General features: G+C 49.3%; 1 protein-coding gene across 4 annotated transcripts in view; it reads left to right on the forward strand.

Annotated features, from left to right (window-relative positions):
• XYLT1 (xylosyltransferase 1) overlaps positions 1 to 21,742 on the forward strand; it is a 296,901-nt gene that overhangs the window by 126,050 nt on the left and 149,109 nt on the right. The window contains exon 1 of one of the 4 annotated variants that reach the window (XM_032392166.1): positions 10,769 to 12,950. The exons of the other annotated variants lie outside the window; for them this stretch is intronic. Coding sequence (XP_032248057.1) covers positions 12,846 to 12,950 — 105 coding nt within the window. The 5' untranslated portion in view covers positions 10,769 to 12,845. Of the gene's footprint in view, positions 1 to 10,768; positions 12,951 to 21,742 lie in introns of those variants that run through there. 4 annotated transcript variants of the gene reach the window in all.

A 21,742-nucleotide genomic window follows, 5' to 3' on the forward strand; every position in this document is an offset into this window, starting at 1 on the left:
CCCCTCGCCGTCCCCCAGTGTGACAGCCAAAAATGTCTCTAGAAATTTCTAAATGCCTCCCTGGGAGAGGGGGAGCCAAAATGTCCCCCCTCCAAAAAATTGAGAAACGCTGCCCTAAGATAAGAACTCACCCCAGTTTTTTTTTTTGAAGATTTTATTTATTTATTGACGGAGACACAGCGAGAGAGGGAACACAAGCAGGGGGAGTGGGAGAGGGAGAAGCAGGCTTCCCGTGGAGCAGGGAGCCCGATGCGGGGCTCGATCCCAGGACCCTGGGATCATGACCTGAGCCAAAGGCAGACGCTTAAAGACTGAGCCGCCCAGGCGTCCCCTCACCCCAGTTTTAAGGAAGAGTAAAGCACAGCCCAGAGGGGGAAGTCGGTTGCCCAAGTGTCAGCATCTAAAACTGGGCTCAGGTCTCCTGGTCTCCCAGCCAGCAAAACACTCAGGGCATCACCGCCATATGGGGAGATTGGGGTCGTGGGATGTGTGCAGAGCCATGGGCCACCCTTTTCAAGCCCCCATGCCCCTCTGTCCTGTTACGGAGCCTCCAAGCAATCCCGCTCTGCCAGCCCATTGAGGATGCTTAGGAAATGCCAACCCATTGGCTGATGGACAGCACACTGAGGCTACATCACACCACCTATTCATTGGGGGTCACCAGGAGGGGAAACTGAGGTGTGGCTTTTGAGCACCCAGTGGCAAACCTTCCCTCTGATTCCTCTTAAGCCTCTTTCTGTTAGAGACTTCCAGGCATCACTCCCTCTTGCAGGCCCCAGCAGAGCAAGGCTGAGCACAGTTAACCCTTCATTGCTTGCTCTGCAGAGGCCGTGCTGACCCCTACTGGGCTCCCTTTTCCAGGAGCAATTGGCCAATTGAATTCCATTTGTAGACTGCCTCCTGGGGTGCAGGAAGGCTCCTGGGCATGGAAGCGGTCCAAGCCCCGATCAATCCCTTCTTTTATTCAGGGCAGAGTTACAAATGGGCCAGAGTCATTGGAAAGATTTTCCACCTCACTGTGCAGAGAGGCCCTTATGAAAGATGTATTGATGGATCCCCTTGTACCAGGATGTTACTGGCCTTGGAGAGGCAGGAAATAAGTATCTGCTGGCTCTCCTTCTGCCACAAAGACCGTCTTTCAGGTCAGATTTCCTCTGTGCCCGAGCACATTTGAGTTAAATCATTTTGCTGCAAAATATAAATAAAATAAAGATGACTCCACAATGAGAAAGAGGAACACTCCGATGGTGTAGTTTTAACTTGGAGAAAATAGGGCATTAGAACTACAGACTCCATAACTAACGGATTCCCAGGCCCCAGGCACTGGCCCACTTATTTCAGGCAGTATAAGTGAATAACCGCCAAGAAGAGCGAACTCTCAAGTTCAAGGCTCAGCTCTGACTCACTCCAGCTGTGTGACCGTGGCTCAGTCGTGTTGCTTCTTTGGACCTCAGACCCTTCCTCTGCATAACGAGGGGGGCCGGAATGCATGTCTCTAATAACTGTTTTAGCCTCATGAATGTAGGAACATTCAGAAGACTTGGAAACTCAACCTTGCCAAGAGGATACATTTCAGAGGTCAGGAACCAATGTTCTGTCTTACCAAAGGACGCTTATCTTCACGAATGGGTCTGGAGATGGTGTAACGGACTAAATGTTTGTATCTCCCCAAGTTTCTATGTTGAAGCCCATACCTTCAATGTGATGGTACTAGGAGATGGGTCTTTGGTGGGAAATTAGGGTTAATGAGTGTGGGGCCCCATGATGGGATTAGGACCCTTATGAGTGAAGAAAGAAAGACCAGAGCCCCGCTTCTCTCTCCACCATGTCAGCACGCAGCAGGAAGGCAGCGAGCTGCAAGCCAGGCAGAGCGTTCTCACCAGAACCAGACCAAGCTGTCACCTTGATCTGGGACTCCCAGCCTCCAGAGCTGTGAGCAACCGATGTCTGCTCTCTAAGCCCCCTGGTCTCAGGTGTGTTTGCTATAGTGACCCGAACTAAGACAGTTGTGAGCTTTCAAAGGTGTATACAAAAAGGATTTTGTAAAATTCCTGTTCGTATCCAGTTTTTCAGAAGTCTATCTACCGTATAAAGTGAAACAGACGTGTACAGAGAAATTGCCTCTTTCTGGGAGTTTAGGTTTGAAAGTTAGTTGTGTAAGCTGCAGGAATCCTGGGCAGTCTGAATTTTTGTCCTCTCTTGTGTATTCTCTCTCCTCTCTCTGTAGTCCTCTCACGTTTTCCCTCCCTAAACACCTGCCTTTGAATTCTCTTTGTTTGAATACACAAATGACGTATGTCCACCTGTCTCAATCAGCTCTGGCTCCCTGACAAATTGCTGAAGACTGGGTGGCCTATAGACAGCAGACATTGATTGCTCAGAGTTCTGAAGTCTGGCGCCAGCATCGTCCTCCTTCCTCCCCATTGCTGATGGCCAACCTCTTGTGGCTTCCTCACATGGCAGAAGGAGAAGGGACAGGCACTGGCTGATTCCATTCATGACAGATCCACCCTCATGACCCGGTCAGCCTCCCCAAGCCCCACCTCCTAACATCATCACATGGGGGGGGGTTTGGATTTTAACGTGAATTCTGGGGAGGCACAAACATTTGGTCCCTAGCACCCCTGCATCCAATCGCGTAATAGAAGAACGCACTTGGTAATTTACCCTGAAAATGATCCCACTTGCAAAGGGAGAGTAAAGAGCTTCTAGCTGTCCCTTAGTTACTCCTGGGCTCTCCGGGTTGACTTTATGGTTGTTTCCCCATGTCCGGAGTGTTTGCCTCAGAGTGTGTCAGGAGAGGGACGTAACCGCAGTTCCCAGCTGGAGAGGGCACCCCATCCCCCATGGCTAGCCTCAGCCTGAAGCCAGAGGAGCGATGGGTAAGTCACAGCCCAGTTAGAAATGAGGGAGCACCCCCACCAGGCTCCCTGTGGCAGCCCACTCGCCCGGCGGAAGGGGGTCGGCACACAAGTTTGACTGTTTCTCACATGTGTGGGCTTGAGACCTGGCTCTTGGCATCCGGAAATAAAAGTTCTCCGGAAGCCAGAGTGTGGGGTCTGTGGGGTCTTACAGTGATGAATGCTTGATAGAGTGAAAGTTCCTATGTTGAACACTGTTAAGAAAGAAGGTGCTCTGTACTCTAAGTGAATGTTCTAGATAACTAAAGCTGACCCTAAAAGTGCCTCCCCTTACAATTTAACTTATCTTCATGAAGATGTTATATATTCTGTGCCTTGTGAAACAGGATCCAAAGAACAAAATGCTCTCAACAGCGTCATCCCCAGTATCCGTGATTGCTATGTTGTGCTGTGATTTTGTGGTATTTGTACCCTTCCTCTCCTGTCTCTCACTCCTACGCATACACATTCTAATCTGCTGTTCACTAGAGTCCGGAAGGGCATGGCTTTGGACATGAGAGAGGGTAGTTAGATCATACTCAGGTTGCACGCATGAACTTGAACCCAAGTCTGGGAATGACTCACCTCCTCTCCCAGATAATTAAGCCTTGGGGCATCCTGCCATGGGAACTGGGATGAGCTTCTGAATCAGCACCTCCCTGACCTGCCCCCTCCTCGTACAAGAGGGAAAACGTGCAGGGTCACAATAGGTTGCTAGTAGCTGCATTAGGCACTCGGAAGCTATAGTGAGCTTAGCTGGAAACATACATTTGGGCTTATGGTCGGGTCTTCTTTGTCACCCAGGGGCTGGTGTCCTTTCTTTTTTTGGAATATGGCTTTGTTCTTGTAGAGTTTGCGAGAACCATGGCAGAGAAATGCACAGGCACGACCTCATTATCCCATTCTCTTCTCTTGTCTATGTAAAGTTTCGGGATGTATACACAAATAGATTTATTTATCTTGAATGCTATGCAAACATTCTGCAAAAATAGATACCTTCTCATTCAGCTTTACTCTCCAAGTGCAAAGCAGGAACCGAGACCGCCTAAGCTGGTCCTACAACTTTGATTATTACAACCCATTCGGTTCCCACGATTTTTCGGAGAAAATAAAAATCTTACCTGTGGATTTACTAGGTTGTTGACAGGTGACGCTTTTGTACATAGGCTTACAGCAGGTTTATGGCCAAGAAAACATGTCAGCTCTTTCAAAGGAGCTGAGCTTGAGGAGTAAGCTGAAATAAAATGTTACAATCCCCATTCTCCCCTCCCCATCCAAATCCCTGTGCAAATACGGCGTTTCTGTAATCTGAGGATCACACCACATTAGGAACAGCCCTGGTGTTGGGAGGGGAAAGGGAAAAAAAAAAAGACGCGCTGCCAAAGACAGGCATCTTTGCCCCTGACCTTGCACTTTTCCTCCCTCCTACCTAGAGCTCCACACTTCCAAATTCTAGCACCTTACTCCCTCACCTGTCTCGGGTCCTCGCTCAAAGCTCATCCTCTGGGGAGGCTTCCTTACCACCACTCTTGAGATTGCAAACTCCTGCTGTTCTCTGTCCCTCTGTGCTGATCTGTGTGTCCTCATAGCTGTTATTACCCACTGACCGCCTACATATAATTACTGTGTGCCTTCCCTGTTCCGATGTAAACTCTAAGTGAGCATAACTTTATGTCTTATAACTCTACACACACACACTGTATTGCTCACCTATTTTCATTTTGTCTTATAACTCTACACACACACACACACACACACACACACACTGTATTCCTCGCCTATTTTCATAGACCCTGAGTGCCTGCCACATAGTTGGTTCTCAACAAATAGGAATTCACAAATCGAGTGTTCACAGGGACAGGAAGATAAGCGTCAATTTCAGAAAGGTGGAAAGAGTGAATAAATACATTCATACGAGCATCAAGAGAACGTAGTAAAGTGGCCCGTAAAATGCCTGGATCACTCCGATAAACTAATTATCCCTCCTCCTCCTTGAATCAGAATGGGAAGGCTGAATGTGTTTTAAAGATATGCTGGGGTGATTCTTCTCCCTACTCCCTCTCCCTCCTCATGATATCGGTCATCATGAGCACAAGAAAGTATGACAGTGTCTACGTCCAGGCTTTTTTCTAGGAGCTTCTCGTGTGTTCCATCATTGGATCCTTACAATGGCCTGCTTAGCATGTCCATGTAATAGATGAGAAAACCGGGGTCTCAAGAGGGTGTCAGAAGTCTTCCTGTTAATGTGAACATGTTTGTATACTAACACACCAAATGTGGGGTTGACAGACTTCCTGTAAAGGGTCTGATTGTAATACTGGAGGCATTGTGCACCCTACAACCACCATCACAACCACTGAGGTCTGCCCGAGTCGTTCCGCCCCTGTGCACAGAGCACCGTGCTCTGCCCACAGCAGGTCCCTACTGAATGAACGAAGGAACCAGGGAATCCGCTGATCTGCCTGCTGAGACCACCACAACTAAAGCCTCTGCCCTCCCTTGTTCCTCTCCATATATGTACCTCCCTTACCTAATGAGACCTCTCTCTCCTTCCTCTCTGCCTCACCCATTCCAAAGGGCCAGCCCCTGCCTTCCCAGCTTCCCTCAAAAGCCCTTGGGGGAGTGGGTGGTCTAGCCCAGTGAGTTCTGCCAGTGGGGGCTTTTTCTGGAACCGCCTAGAGTTCCATGTGTGTTTATTGGTGCATCTCTTGACACCCCTCCCTAGTCTAGGAAGGTTGTATGGCAGTCTATAAAACAAGATGGCATAAATTAAAATGAGTCCACAGGAGGGAAACACGATGGTGGGGCCCTCACTTGGGAGTCAGGACTGATCATAAAACACAGACCACGAAGACCTTGTTAGGGGGGAACTGGACGTTGGGCTCAGTGGAAGCTCTCAGGTGAAGACCCCAGCTAGGTTGCTGACCTTTGGCCTAGTCCTGTCACCTCTGGCCTCAGGCTCCCCATCTGAGAAATGGAGATTGTTATTTGAGTTCACCACCTGGTGTGGTGGTGGGACCCAGATAAAGAGACAACATCGTGGTCTCTGTGGCTCTGACAATTTTTGTTTAAGCCTAACAGCAATGTCACAGGTAAATGTGACATCCTCATTTGCCTCCTGCAGCTTGAGTACTTTCGACCAGCATGTTTGTCAACCTTTTTTTTTTTCATTATCACCCTCCTAAGAAGAAAAATGTAAATTCTCACTTGTGAGAGAAATTAAATATTAAGGAGTATGATGGATCAGGTGGGGTCGAGCTTTGGAGGACCCCAGACCATTGTAGTATCTAAGATTCTTTTCACCCCCTCTTCCTCTGAATTGATTTTTGCCCCCTTGGGAGGACGCGTCAGCCCCGTTGAGAATGCATGCTTAAATATATTAATTCTTCCTAAGGGTCCACTGGATGGATGAAGAAACTGAGGTCCACAGAGGCAAAGTGACTTGCCCAAAGTCACGTAGCTAATGAGAGGGAATTGGAATCCCATCTTAAAGAGGGCCGGCTCTGGACTCAGCTTTGAGCTGCTCCTCAGGCTTGCTTTTTTCACTTAGCCCCATCTCCTGTTGATTGTTCTGCGTGGTGCGTACAGAATTGCCTTATTCTTTTTAATTGCTGCATCATTTTCCATTTGCATCAGCAGAGCTCAGGTACATAACCGGCCACGGGGCAGAAGGCTGGGGTGGATTCTGTCTTTTGCATCTAAAAACCCTGCAGTAACCATCCTCCTGCCCATGCCCACCGGTCCGGTTGGTTTACTTAAGTGCAAGCAACCTTGAAGGTTAAATTCCTAGAAATGGAATCACTGTGCACTTGCTGAAAGGTAACATTTTGATGGGAGCGTGGAAACCTCTCCACAGAGCTGGAACTTCCCCAGATGGCCAAGGTCAATTGCACCACTTTCTTAGCAGCTAAGCTACTAGATTCAAGATTCCACCTGACCTGGTGATTGAGATGTGGGCTCCCCACCCTGCCACCTTTTATGCACTCGGTCGCCCAGTGCTTCTGTCGTCTGGTATTTCTCTACGTGGTTTTGCGCGGTTTCTTTTTGAACCTCAGTTCTCATCACATTACAAGAACGCCTAGGCAAGCCAGCTTTTGTTTCAGTGTGCTGCCTGAAATGGGGCTGGGATAAAGCAAAGGCGTGGCTTCTCCCGGGGCTTGGCACCCACCAGGTTGGGAGGGTGGGGAGAACAGTCCTTCCCATGGGGCTAGTCTTTTCGAACCTGCCTCTAAGAGCAGGATCTTGTTCTGCAAACTTGCCATGGCCTTCATGTATGAAGGGTATGCTGTCCTTGAGCAGTCAAGGAAATCCAGATGAGTGGTCCTGGTTCGGTATCTGCAGTGTAGGGGGTGGGGCGCAAATTAAAACCGCTTGTCCTGGTAAAATGTGGGCAAAATCGGGTAAAACCCCTGCGGTTGAGTCAAGGCCAAATCAGCCCCCACATACCGTGACCTCTGCTAGGAAACCATGGAGTGCAAAGGGGGCTGGATGCTCATGGGGGGGTGCCTGTGTTCCCACTCTAGTAGCATTGCCTGTAATTAAAGCCTGCTGCACTGGTGAACTCATCTGAGTAATTAAACCCAGTGGTATTTGGTGATGGTTTGTTTTGTAAGCTCCCTGAGGAAGAGCGGGTTAACGGGATGGAGAGGGCTCAAAGGTATTCTGTGCAAATAGATTTCGCCAGCCTACTTGGTCTGGTTATGAAGTTTGGCCGTGGCTTACCCACTGCCCCTACTCCCATCCTGCAAGCTGTTTCTTCCAACTCAAGTTCGCATGGCAGCCACATTGATAATTGCTGGATTCCGTCATGGTGGTGGGGTTACCCTTGCTTTCTGCCTGGAGAGTAGAGGGTACACAGAAATGGGTTTGATGCATCAAGGCATCTGTTTAACAAATATTTACCCGATTTCTGTCACATAGTAGCTGGGGCTTATGGGTACATAAGGGATGTAACAATGTAGCTTACATTCTAGTTGGAGGATACAGATAATAAGTAAATACATAGTATGCTAGATACAAGTGACATGGGAAGAAGAAGGATAGGGAATGCCTGTCGTGGGGGTGGGGGGTGGTTCTTGAAGTGTCTTCTGAACAGTTGCCTGAGGAGGGAACCATGAAGGTATCTAGGGGGTGATATTTTCCAGGCATGGAGAACAGTAAGTGCAAAGGTCCTGAGGTAGGTTATAGCATTTCCCTCGGGAAGCACTGGTTTAAGATCAACGTAGAGCAGCCCATGAGGTCAGAACTGAGGGATATCCCCTTGAGCCCATTCCCTGTCAGAAAAAGATGAAGGCCAGAGATGGGGAAACTAACTGTCCCAGGGTCCCATGGCTGCTAGTAGAACAGTTTTTCGGATTCCTGGCTCCCATCGTCCTATTTAACAAAGACTTTGAGGGGCCTCACAGTGACTGGGAACATGTCCACCAACCTGGTTCAAGTCCCAGCACCGCCATTCGCCGGCCGTATGCCTTAAATTATCTCCCTGAACCTCCCCCTCATCTGTAAAATGGAAACAGTAAGAGCAGTTGCTCTCAGGCTCTCTGTGAGGATGGAAGTACAAACACATGGGCTCCATGTGTGGTGTGTCGTAACTGTGCAGCGAATGTGGGTTACAGGCCCCGGGCTTTTCAGTGCTGACCATGAATCCCCTACTGACTTTCTCATCCGCAGATGTGACACCTCTCTTTCCCCGTGTGGCTATCACCTGACCCACATTTTGCATTGGTTTGGACTTTTCTTTGGGGGCTGTGTTTTCCCAATGGAGACCTTTGGCAAGCAGGACATCGAGGGACATGCTTGGGTTTCTTCTTCTGTAAAATGGAGTGGTAGTAGCCTTCGGGGCCAGCTTTCCTGTGTGTAGGAGGACCCAGTGTAGCAGTCAGTGCATATGAGAAGTTCAAGGTGCTCTGTGTTTGGTGGTGTACCTAAGAGAACATGGAGAAAGGAGGGTCTCACTCCCTGGCCCAAGCAAGTGGCTTAGTGCCTCTAAATCACAGCATTCTCACATTAAAATGGGATACCCAGTGCCACCTTGGGTTCTGAGAATCCAGTAAACAAGTCTAAACATTGAGCAGAGTGTTTAGTGCACAAGAATCCATATATATGACCTCTGCTGTCTTCATGCCTTCCCTCTCCCGCCAAAATGATTTCCCAGGGCACTTCCTGATTATTTGCATTTGATTCCATTTTACAGATGAAGAAACTGGGACTCAAAGGGCTTAGACCATTTAACACAGCCAGGAAGGGAAGGAGCCAGGGTTTGAACCTGCTGGTTTAACTCCAGCCGGGAGAACCTTCCTCGGTCCTTCCCAATCTCAAATCTCACTCTGGATTCTTAATGCTTTGATAGGATTGACCCATGAGCTGGCAGAGCAAGGCCAGATCCTCAGTGACTCGTCCTTGTGTGTCTTTGATGGGAGCCGGAGGGTCAGCCTGGCCCTGGAGAAATCGACCCCGATTTGGCCCCAGCTGACCTCAGCCCCAGTGATCCCTGCTGGCGCTCAAGTCAGATCCACCTCTCGGTTTATTTTTGGAGCCTCGTAGATGTCTTGCATGGCTAAATCCTTGTCCCATGGGGCGCTGGCTAATTAGCCTTTGATTATTCACAAACTCAGAGGCAGGTATGGAGAATGAAGTCCTCCTTGCTTTAATCACCCACATGAAATGCAGGCAAGGCTGCAGGTTTCTAGGAGTAGCTCAACCAAGACCTGGTGACTAGAAGCGAAAGCACGCAAGCAGCCTCCAGCCCAGCCACCACCCTGTCCCCTGTCTTCACTCAGGGAGAAATGAATGTTGAACTCCTCTCTGCTGGGGCCCCAGGGGTTGTACCCCAGTTCCCAATAAACCTGGTTTTTACTACTGATTTGGGGGGGGGTGCCCCTCAGGCAGGTTCTGGCCACCTCCTACCATAGCTAGCTTTCCAAGAAGCTCTTTCTGTTGTCACCAAGCCAGAAGATAGTTGGCGTCCTTGTAGATTGCACATAAACTAGGACATTTCAAAACCAGGAGTTCCACTGTGTGCTTTTGGCAGGAAGAAAGGCCTCTTTCCTCCTGTTTGCTCTATTCTTTCTCTCCCCTAACTCTATTAATAGGAGAAAGGGCTCTGAAGAAGATGAAACACTCCTGACTTACCATTTGTGTTCTTGTTCATTCATTCAGCAAATAATCTCAACTCAGGGCAAAAGCCAGAAAGTCCGTACAATGGTCTAGACCGGTACTAGGTGACATCGTGAGCCAGGTGATTTTTGTGGGGCTGTCCCATGCATCAGAGGATGTTTAGCAGCATCCCTGGCCTATCCCCATAAATGCCAGCACATGGGCATGGTGACACCCCCCATGGTGACAACCAAAAATGTCTCCAGACATGCAAGATGTCCCGTGAGGGATAAAATTGTCCCCATTGAGAACCATGGTCCTAGAAGACTTTATATGATCTAGCCCCCATTCCTTCTCTGACCTAATCTCCTGCTTTTCATCCTTTTTCCATTCCCGCCTCCTTGCTCATCCCCACTGGTGAGGTGAGCCACTCTGGGCACGCTGTCACCTCATGGCCTTTGCATTGCAGTTCCTGATCCCGGAAATGTTCTTCCCCCAGATAGCCATACCACCTGCTCACTCCTCCCTAGCAGGTGTCTGCTCACATCCCACCCTCTCAATTCAAAGCTGACCTTGACTGTCCTTCTAAAGATCATACACTTCCCTCCCAGCATCCTAACCCCCCTTTCTCTTGCTCTCTTCTACCCTATTATGCACATTCTTTGTGCATATTATTTATTGTTTGTCTCCCTGTATGAGGACAAGAGCATTGTTCACAGATGCGCCCCCCAAACCCTTGGATAACACTTCTTTGGAAACATAATTACCCAGTGCCTACTATATGCATGTGCCGGGCATTGTCTGGTTACTGAGAATATAATGGTGAACATGGCAGATCAGGTTTCTGCCCTGAAGGAGCTCAGAACTGTCATTGTTCAGATCCGACCTGCCCAGACCTGGAAGATAAGTTTTGTCCCTGGTGCCAAGGGAAAGGGAGCTTGGAAGTGAGACAGGGCACTGCCCTAGGGCAACAGGACGCAGGGCTGGGTGTGGGGAGAAGGGCGTTTCTCTCCCGTCAGGTCAGCCCTGCTCTGTGTCCCCACATGGCCGTGCCTGTACCCCTCCGGCCCCTCCTGGCCCCGGGAAGCCCCAGCCGCCCAGCCTCCCGCTGGCCCCATTGGTATTCAGGCCACCCCTCGCTCCGAATAAACATTTCCCTGCCGTCCTCCCTCCAGCGGCAGCTTTTGCCTGTGGCATGAGAGTGTCAGAACGGCGATAAAAATAGTGTTTAGTTACCCACACTCTGTGTATTTTGTACTTTTGAGCAGTAACCCATCTTCTGACGCACCAGGCCGGCCAGAAAGCCCGTCATTTGTCCCTTGCACGGAGCAGCCTTGAGACGGGCCTCCGAGGTGCCCCGTCCTCAGACAGGCGTCTTCAGCTGCTAGTGACACCCGCCAAGTGGAGCCCAGCCCCAGCAACCGGGTTTTCCAGAAACCTTTCCTTCCTCCCCAACCCCCTCCCCCATCTTTGTTAGAAGCCCCTAAAGAATGGGACAGAAGCAGATTCTCAGGCTGAGCTGAGCAGAAGAGCGAGCCCCTGCGGGGAGAACCGCCACTGATCTGGGTGGTTGTCCTGCCTTCAACCTCGGGGTTGCTTCGGGGATTCCCAATTATTGTGGCTTGAATGCTTGATCGCCTTTCATCTCCTCCACCAGGCGGGAGCTACCTTGGCCCCATTTTGCAGATGAGGATAATGAGGTGCAGAGAGGTCGAGTAACTAGCTCCAAATCCCGCAGCGCGTGAATGAGATAGAAACCCGTTCCTCTCCAAGCCCGTGCTGGGAGCATGGCCCCGAGCTGCCCTCTGCCCCTCGTGGCCACCTGGATTGCACTTCCCCTTGTCCCCAGGGCTGCGTGTGTGCGGCCCCTTTGGGATGGCCTTTTGGAACAGTGAACAGTGGTCACTCACGTTGACTCTTAAGAGGGAGATGCTTGCCGGTCGGTGAAATGAAAGACTCAATACCACTTGTTGGGTGTTAAACAGAGGGTTCTGGTGTTGCCCAATGGTTATTAAACACAGGGATGGCAGGGCACCCTGTGCTGCTGATCACCCACCCCTCTGCCCTCCTGCCGTCCTAGATTTCTGCACATCATCTAGAGTAGCAGGTGGGCAATCAGCTTCCCGATGGCCCAGCACACAGCTCTGGTAAGCTCAGGGCTCTTGAGGAAGGCAGGGGTGAGGGGCTGAGGGGCATTTCTGCTCTCTTTGCTGCAGATCTGAATTTTGGCCCCGCAATGCTCCCGTGTCTTGGGGAGCCCGACTCCGTTTACAGCTCCATCGCTCCGAGCCCACGGTGCGGCGGGTGCGGGGGTCTGGTTCCTGCCCCGCCCCTTAGTCACGTGGCCCACTCCGTGCTTGGGGCTGAGATTAGCTGGATGAGCTTCCCAGCCTTTCCCGCGGGACTAGGTAGGGCAGAGAGAAAAGCAGGGAAGCGTCTCCTTATTCCCACGTGCCTCACTTTGTACAGGAAAGGGTTTCAGAAAAGCTGTGGCCCCATGGAAATGCCGTCAACCCAAAGGTGCATTTTGTCATTCACTTTGGAGTCCGAGTTTTCTCTGCTTCCTTCCCCATTGATATTCTGGTGGCACAGTCTCCTACCAGAGTGGTTTTAAACTTCTTCATCGGCAGTCTGTTCAGATGATGCTCAGTAAATAAACACTTGACAGGAGCAGGGAGGCAGCCGGCTCCTCTGATTCCAGAAGCTTTTCTGCAGAACCTTGCTGCCGGTCATTTCAGATCAGCTCAACAGATAACAGAGACAGAACGGATACCTGGGACATGGAACACAGCTAATGGTACCGAAATAGGAGGGGTGACAAAGAGTCTTTTTGGCAAAGTGAGGAATCCCATGTGTGATACAGAGTTGAATAACTCATTGTGTTTCCCTCTTTGCATTGCCCGCCAGGAAGCTCAGAGATCGAGTTCTACTTCTCGTAAGTGCCCAGGACCTATGGTAATTTTCTGGATGTTTACTATGCTCCTGGTAGCAAATTAAATTTTGTACTGGATCTTTTGTTTTGATGCCCTTCTTTACTACCCTCCACCTCCTGTGTTTTGTTTCTTTAATTTTCGGTGAGTGGAACTGTGAGTTTTGCTTAAGCTTTTTTGTAATGTGGAAGACAGAGGTAAATAATTATTGAGATAAAAAACACAATTTCCACCTACATCTGTGTTTGTATATATTTTTTTACTTAAGCATCTTTCACCCCTGCACCCCTTTCCAACGTACTCCAAAAATGTGAGGCATATTTTCACTTTCAAAGCTTTGGGAAAACACAGCTTGATGGGCTCACAGGATTCCTGGCCTTGGAGTGTGTAAAGACTGTGCAAAATCAAGTTGGGCACATTCGAACCCAGCCAAACCCACATCCCTTTGTTGGCTATGGCCTGGAAGGCCAGTACCCATGTTCCATTCTTGGCTGTGCCGCTAATAGTCTGGTGGGCAGACTGTTTCCTTTCCATGGGCCTCAGTTTCCACATCTGTGTAATGGGAAATAATAATCCCTTGCCTGCCAACCTCAAAGGCCCCGTGTCTTATTTGATGCTGCTCATCAAATGCAAGTCCTATTTTTTTTTTTAAAGATTTTATTTATTTATTTGAGACAGAATGAGAGAGAGCACATGAGAGGGGGGAGGGTCAGAGGGAGAAGCAGGCTCCCTGCCAAGCAGGGAGCCCGATGGCGGGACTCGATCCAGGAACTCCAGGATCATGACCTGAGCCGAAGGCAGTCGCTTAACCAACTGAGCCACCCAGGCGCCCCAAGCAAGTCCTATTTTTAAAAGAAGTCATTTTTCAGATGACCTGCAGGTGATCGGGGCTTGGTGGCAGAGCTGGGGGTGTTGACCACTACCAGGACCTTGTCACCACCTGTACCTGGTCACCCCGCAAATAGGATCATTCGCTAAGTCAGTGATTTTTGTCTTGATTAAGGGAAGCCTCTGAAGTCGAATGAGCTGGCTATGAATTTCAGCTCTGCCATTCACTAGTTGTGGACCTTTGCCCTTGGTCTTAATTTCTTTGTATAATGGAGATAATTGTGTTAGAAGTGAGTGATACCGCATCTGGCATGGAGAAGGTGCAGATCATTCCGGGACGTTGACAAATGCATGCTCTGTGGCGAGCTTTGGGGGCTCTTCATTTGGTGGATAGGACTGTTCGGGGCGCCCCAAGTACAGTAGGCGATTTTGGACATGAATGCACTGGTACCTCCATGCAGTCAAGGGACCCTGTTCTGTGAGGCATCTCTTTCCACTTTGCTCTTGGCCTTGGTGGTAATGGCTATCTCTAGAAGCAGCTCACTTAATGCCAGATGCTGGGACTGAGGCCCAGCCCTTCTTGGAAATGGAATTTAACCATAACGAGAAACGAGATGGGCCTTCCTCTGCCTTCCTAGCATTGGAACTTTAAAACTTAAAATCAGTCCAGATAGACATTTTTATTTTCACTTAGGAGGTTGTTAACGATTATGGAAAGTTTGACACTAGCCCTGACTTAACCTTGGATGAAATTTTCAAGACGTGGCTCGCAGCCCCTAAATTGGATGAGTTCCTTTTGCTAAACTCCCAAGTCTTTTTTTCTTTTTTTCCTTCAGTTGGGGGAAAAAATAACAAAGCTCAGAGTCCACTTTAATTGCCAACAAGGCTCTATATTCTAAGTAGGGCAACGGAGAAGTGGAAAGGGCCAGAAAGAGGTGGAGAAATCGGAATCTATTGTAACACTATTTGCGGAATGAGGTAGATGAGTTTCGTTAACACTGAAAACCTCTGGGATCTCATTTGCCCTGAGCCCAATTTTTATTCTCTGCAAGAAGCCATCATCACATGCCTTTCCTGCTTCTTAGAGAGAGGTTGCCCCAGAGATGGGGTGTATGGGGGGTGATGAAACAGCTCTCTGAGTTACTTCTGCATCACTCTGGATCTTTTTTGAGGGGGGGTGGATTTTATACAGTGAGTCAAATATCTATAGCTACAGAACTGAAACTTTTTAAAAAATGTTCTGAACAGGAGTAATTTGCATTCCCAACTGTCACAGTGATGATGTTGGGTCTTGGATTTAGAATACAATCATAACTTTTTTAAAGTTCCCATACCTAGGGAACCCGGAGAGCGATCAACCTAACATTGGGAAAACATATCAGTCAAATTGATTTTTGGAAATGACAGAGATTTGCAAAATTAGGGAGTCGAGTCACACACGCTGGAGAAACAAAGCTGCTGGGTTTAGAGTTAGTTGTCATATGTCGTGGAGTAGAGTATGAAAATGGCAGAAGATAATTGAGGGGTTTTACATGGAAATCCTAGAGAAAGGGAAGAGTGAGACAACGGGGAAAGGAAGAAGGGCTAGCACAAAGGGTGATGGTGTAGGGAAGCGGTCTTGAGCAGGATGTGGCAGTTTGTAGCACACAGGCCAAATCTGGCCCTCTACTTATTTTTGTAAATAAAGTTTTATTGGAACACAGCCACCCCCACTTGTTTACATGCAGTTGATGACTGCTTTTACTCTGCACTGGCAGAATTGACTAGTTACAACAAAGACCACATGAACTACAAAGCCTAAAATATTTATTAGAACTGGCCTTTTATAGAAATAGGGTTGTTGCTGTTGTTGGTTTTTGTTTTTTTGGGGGGGGTCCCCTGTTACGGATTATCATCTACAGTCCCTAATAATGGTGCAGAATCCCTACTCCATCACTTACCAGCTAAGTGACCTTAGATAGTAACTTCATGTCTCTGAGGCTATTTCTTTGTATAATGCTTATTGTATCACTGGGGTGATGAAACAAAGTACCCCAAAACTTAGCCATATAAAACAGGAAGTGGTTATGCTATTTCTTATTGTTTGCAGGTCTTTGGGTCAGCTAGAGGTTCTGTGGTCTCAGCGGTGACTCCTCTGATCTTGGCTGGCTCTCACGTCTGGGGCTCCATTTGGCTATAGGCTGCTATAGGATTGTCTCAGCTGGGACGTGTAGACTTCCCTCAAATGTTCTCTTATCCCCCAGTAGATGAGCCTGGGCTCGTCCACATGGCAATAACAGGATTCTGAGAGAGAACGCACACGCGCGAGGCTTCTTGAAGCCAAACAGACTGAAGCAGGGTCATTTCCATTACGTTCTCTCGACCAAAGCAAGTTCTCCAGGCAGGCTATGTTCCAGATGTGGGGAAATAGACTCCACCTCTTGATGGGAGGAGATGTGAAGTCACACTGCCAAGGTCATGGATACCACAGACCATTGCTTGGTATATTCAGTATGTTCAGTCTACTGTACTCATAATAAGCCAGACTCAATAGGAACAAAAGAGACACACATAATACTTGACATGCAGGCGGCACGTAAGAAATCCCCGCTGATAACACGAGTGAGGCTACATTCCTAGGGTTGTTCTCCCAGGCTTCTGCTGGTGATTGGTTTATCTTGTGGCCTCTCTGCTCGGGCAGGTCACCATTCTTATATTGGGGAAGGACAGGTAACTGTTACAGGTCCCTTGTCGAAGAAGTGTGCTTAATATAGTACGTGGCACATATTAAACTCACTGTTGGTCTTTGTAACTAAGTGATTGATAAAAGTAAGCTCTTTTATTATTTCCACTCCCAGGCAGAAGGACCAGTCTCTGCATTCCAAACAGACTTGGGGTTTGTGTTGCTATTTTTTTTTCTTCAGATAGTGTCTCTGTCTCTCTGTCTCTCTCTCTTTCTCTCCCCCCTTCTCTTTTCTCCCTCCTTCCTTCCCTCCATCCATCTTTCTCCCTCCCCTTTACCCTTCACCTCTTCCTCATTTGACTTCTCTCTTGGGAACATTTAGCAGAGATCCCAGAGTCCAGCACAGTGGGCCCTTAATGCAAAGCGACATCTGCCTGGGGTCTAGGGCCCTGGGAGCGTCCCCAGAAGCAAGCTCTTGGCTGCAGAAGCCTCAAGCAGAATCCTCGGAATGGCTAAATTGCAGCCTGACAGTGTAGATCAGGAAGGGTCACTGTGCAAAGTGCCTGCCTGATTGGGGCGGGGAGATAGAGCCCCCGCAGTAGCCGCTGCAAGGATTGGACAATTGTCACAACGTGGAGAGTTGCCTTGCATAAGCCCAGAATCTTTCTGAGCCTGTGATGAGGTGGTCACAGCCCCTGGGAATGGAAAGGGTCTGTTCTGGAAGCATGTGTTCCCGGCCAGCACACCTTTACTGAGCTTTTGCCCACTCAGGGATACTGGACAGGGCATTTTCTGAGCAGCCTTGGATGGGGTTGAATCTAGCATTGGCTTAAAAAAGAGGGAAATGATGCCTGAGGTGGGTGATGGAACATCTGTAGTAATTTAAAACCAGATCCAAGTCAGACCTGGGTTGGGATTTCATTTCTGCCATTTATTAGCTGGGTACAGTGCTTTTATGTACAGTTGTTCAGGATGTGCACTGCACAAACGAGTAGGTAGAAGCTAAAATTCAGCTGGCACTCTAGTCATCAAGACGTGCACCTAAACTCTGCAATTGCCCAGAGTAAGGGGCAATTCTTTTTTGTAATTCTCACAAAGTGAGCAGTGGCCTGGTCTGGGTGGCATTGGGAAGGTTCAACCTCTCTGAACATCAGTTTTCTCACCTATAAAACAGAGATAAAGATAGTACCAGAATTGTAAGTTTGTTTATAACACAAAGTATTTGTAGAATTCTTAGAATAGTATAAAGTTCCAATAAACAATGGTTACACAATGATCTGGGTTCAAATCCCGCTGGGCCAATTCCTAGCTGTAAAACCTTGGGCAACTTAAACCCTCTCTGCCTCAGTTTATTCATCTTTAAAAATTGGGACAGCAGTGATGATGACACCTTCCCATGGGGTCATTGTGAGGATCAAATGAGTTAATGTATGTAAGGCGCTGATTGAGTTAGCACATAAATATCAGCCTTTATCTAAGTCAGCTTTTTTAAGGGGTTGGGGAGAGAAAATGTTAAGCAGGCTCCATGCCCAGCACAGAACTGGACGTGGGGCTTGATCTCACGACCCTGAGATCCTGACCTGAGCCGAAACCAAGAGTCCGACGCTTAACTGACTGAGCCACCCAGGCAGCCCTATCTAAGCCAGTTATAGTGCTGGGATGACCAAGGATCCATGTGGGTGACGAGTCCATCTAGGCGAGAGAATCTGACATGAATAAGCACCCGAGGATGCTCAGGGTGGATGGTCTGGGATGGCAAGGAAGAACAGCTTATACCAGGCTGATGGGCGTTTGCCCTGCTTGACCAAGACCCTGAAGAGATTCTCTGACTTGATTCATTTTATCTAACTCCTTCCTGATGATCTAGCCAGTACCTACCTACCCTCCCACCCACTACTGCCCACTGGTAATCCACTCTCTGTCCACCCGTTCAAGGAAGTGTGGTGGTGAGGGGGTTTGATTTATGGGCTGAAACGATCCTGGCTCAAATCCCCAGTCCCCCTGATTGCTGGCTGTTGTCACCTTGGGCAAGTTTCTTAGTCATTTTAACCTCAGTTTCTTCATCTGTAAAATGGAAATAATAAGAGATCCTAGGTCATAGGTTTATTGTGAGGGTTAAGGGAGATGATGCTAATTAAGTATTTAGCACACCTGGAGGGCATGTGCGCTCAGCTCCAGACATTAGCTGCTGCTGCTGGTGGTGTTGGCATAACCCATGTGTGTGTGCACACACACGTACGTATACACACACACACACACACACTCTCACACGTGCCAGGTTTGGGGCTAGACCCTTGGGGGTTATAAACCTGAATAAGTTCTCCTCCGAAGGGTGTGGAGGTGATACGCACGCTACCGAGTAAGCCGAGTGCAGTGTGGAAAGTTCCGTCATGAACATAGGAACAGAGCTCTGTAGGGAGAGAGGAGTAGGAACACAGCCATAAAACAGAAGGAAGCAGAAAGCAAGAGCCCTGAGTGCTGGCTTGCTGGCGAATGGCAGCATGGCCGAGGCGGCGGCAATGAGAACCTGCAGGTGTTCCCGTGGACTTCGCAGCCAGGCCTCTGTGCTCCTCCCCGGGTCTGGGCAGGACCTCGCAGCTGCCCGTTCCAGCAGGTGGGCCCCTCCTACCCTGAGCCTATCGGATGACAGGGTCAGAAAGTATCAGAGCCCCCCCACCCCCACCCCCCGATCTGGTGGGAAATGCCAAAGTCATTAATCCTGCCACCGAGTCACCAGAAGGATGCCGCCAGGGACCTCCTGACAGCAGATGAGCGGCCCCCCCTCCAGGGCAGCTACCTAAGGCTTCTGGGGGCTCTTCCAATTAATAAGCTCTAGCCCGGTACTTGAGACTCATTAGAATTGTGATTTAGGCCCATTTACTGGTGTGAGATCACAATGGGGTGCTGGGTGATTATGGTCACCCAAGCTTGCAGCCAAAGACCATTAAATACATGCCTGTCACTTCCTGTCTTGCTTGTGCCTGTCCCCAGCCCGTCCCCGGCAACGCTTCAGAGAGAGGGGGAGAAGCCAGAGCCACGCCGGGGTGATGGGTTCTGACCATCGTGGGCTTGGTGAGGGCTGCCTCCACCCCTGTCCCCCGCCCCTCCTTTATCTGCCGTGGTGGCAGGCGGTGAGCACCAGGTCCCTGCCCCAGCCCCAGGGACCTTTCTGCCACATCAGGCTGCTCATCGTGGCTCTTTGCTCAAAAAGCCTGCAATGGCTTCCCAGGGCACTTAGAATGAGTGTCCTTTCCTCACCAGGGACAAGGCCCATCCCCATCAGACCCCCACCTTCCCGTGCTGTCACACCTCAGACCCTGTCACACCACCCACATAGCCCAAGCTCACTTGGGCCTCGGGAACTTTGCTATGTACCGTTCCTCCTACCTGGTGCTGCTCACCCCAGATCTTCTTGTGTCGGCGCCTTCTTGTCATCGGGCCACAGCCTGAGTGTCCCCTCCTAGAGCCGTCTTCCCTGACCCCCATCTGAAATGCCATTCGCCACCTCTCTCCAGCTTTGTTCTTCTTTAAAGGACTCAGCCCCAAATCATGGCATATTTTACAACTGTTGGTGGCTCTGTTTTCTCTTTGCCCGGGAATATAAGTTCCATGAACCTCCTTAGTTCTCTGCTTTGCACCTAGAACAATGGATGTTGCCTAGAAGGTGCTTGAGTATTGGTGAGATGAATGAATGAATAAGAAGGTGTAGTAAGGGCCAGAACCGTAGTAATGACAAGCAGTAATAGTCACCGCTCTCCGAGTACATGCTGTGAGCCTGTCACTATGCCAGGCACTTTACCTACACTTTCTCATTCGATCTTCACAAAAAGCCTGTTGAGGCAGGTGCTAGTTCGTCCCATTTTATGGAGGCAGAAACTGAGGCGTACAGATGCTAGATGTAACTTGCCCAAGGTCACCCAGCTAGTGAGGGATAATGCTGTGCTTCAGTTCGGGTCTTACGCCTCCTCTGGTGGAATAGTGAAGACAAGGGGTCATTCCCTCTGTGCTCCCTGTCTGACTTAAGGGCTGGGGACGGGGGATGGGTACAAGGGTGGGTGTCTTTTTGCTGTCAGCAGAATCGCAGCAATGTCCTGAAGGAAAGTGGGAAGTTGGTGAGACCCTGTCTGAGACTCATAGTTCGTTGTTGTCACATGGAAATACTGATGGAAAAAATAGCGTCCACAGATAGCACCGTGAAACCGCGTATCCACGTGGCGGTGCTGAGGACGCTGTGTGTCCAGCCCGAAACACACGAAGGATCCGGGAACAGGCCACATGACAGGACTCCAGAGTGTTCTTGCTGCGTTTTATCAAGAAGATGGGCTGTGATTGCTTTGCACGTCCCAAGTAGCAAAGCAGTTTTGAGCCATTTGTATATTTTCAAATTGGAGCTTTTTTTTTTTTTTTCCAAAGCCGAAATTTGAAATTCCACTGAATACTGCTGAGTAGCAAGGACACCGATATGGGCTTTCAGAGGCTCTAAAATGTCCAGTGAGACTCTGGCTGTCATGGCAAACCAGGAAAGTGAGCGTGTGTGTGCATGTGCGCGTGCGTGCATATGGCCTGGACCACGAGGTACTTGGCATCTTTCTTGATACTCTGCACACTTCTTCTGTGATGTGATGGGACAGCCCAGCCGGTTTCCCTTTGTGTCTTTCTGAGTCACTGTGACGGCCACCGGCCTTCAGAGTTTAAGCTCCTGACAGATATTAAAGAACAATTCACTTATTACAGCTAAACAGAAAAGCATATGGAAAAAGCAAACTGCATTAGCCTCTGCTGCATGGGCTCCATCTGCTCCCGTTGGCTTGGCTCCGCCTCCAGACCTGCCAGCCTGTCCGTTTTCCAGGGCCAGTCCCTCTCCTTCCTTCCAAGCGAGGACAGGATGTGCCCGTTCATTCTGAGCCACTCAGGCAGGAGCAGGCACTTCTGAGGCGTTTGAGAGACGTAGAGAAATGCACGAAACGCGGGAGGTTTGGAGGTGGTGGGCGCTGGAGTTCACACTCGGGCTCCGCTCCTTGCTGGCTGTGTGGCCATGGGCAGGTGGCTTAGCCTCTCTGTGCCTCGGTTTCCTTGTCTTGTGCAATGTTGGGGTAGTGATGGCAGTTAGCTCCATCTCAGGACCGTGTGAGAGTAAAATGTGAAAATGCAGGTAAAATGTTAAAATCCCTGGCAGCGGTGGCCTATGGTGAGTGTGCAGTAGATACTAATTCTTGCTTTCCTGAAGAATATTCCTGGCCGCCCCCACCTGGCCTATGTTACTCATCCTGTATCCTCCAGCCTTGCACCTTGAATTTATTTATTTGTTTATTTTTTTTTTTTTAAAG

Source organism: Phoca vitulina, unplaced genomic scaffold (genome assembly GCF_004348235.1).
Source record: "Phoca vitulina isolate PV1807 unplaced genomic scaffold, GSC_HSeal_1.0 scaffold66, whole genome shotgun sequence".
NCBI lineage: Eukaryota > Metazoa > Chordata > Mammalia > Carnivora > Phocidae > Phoca > Phoca vitulina.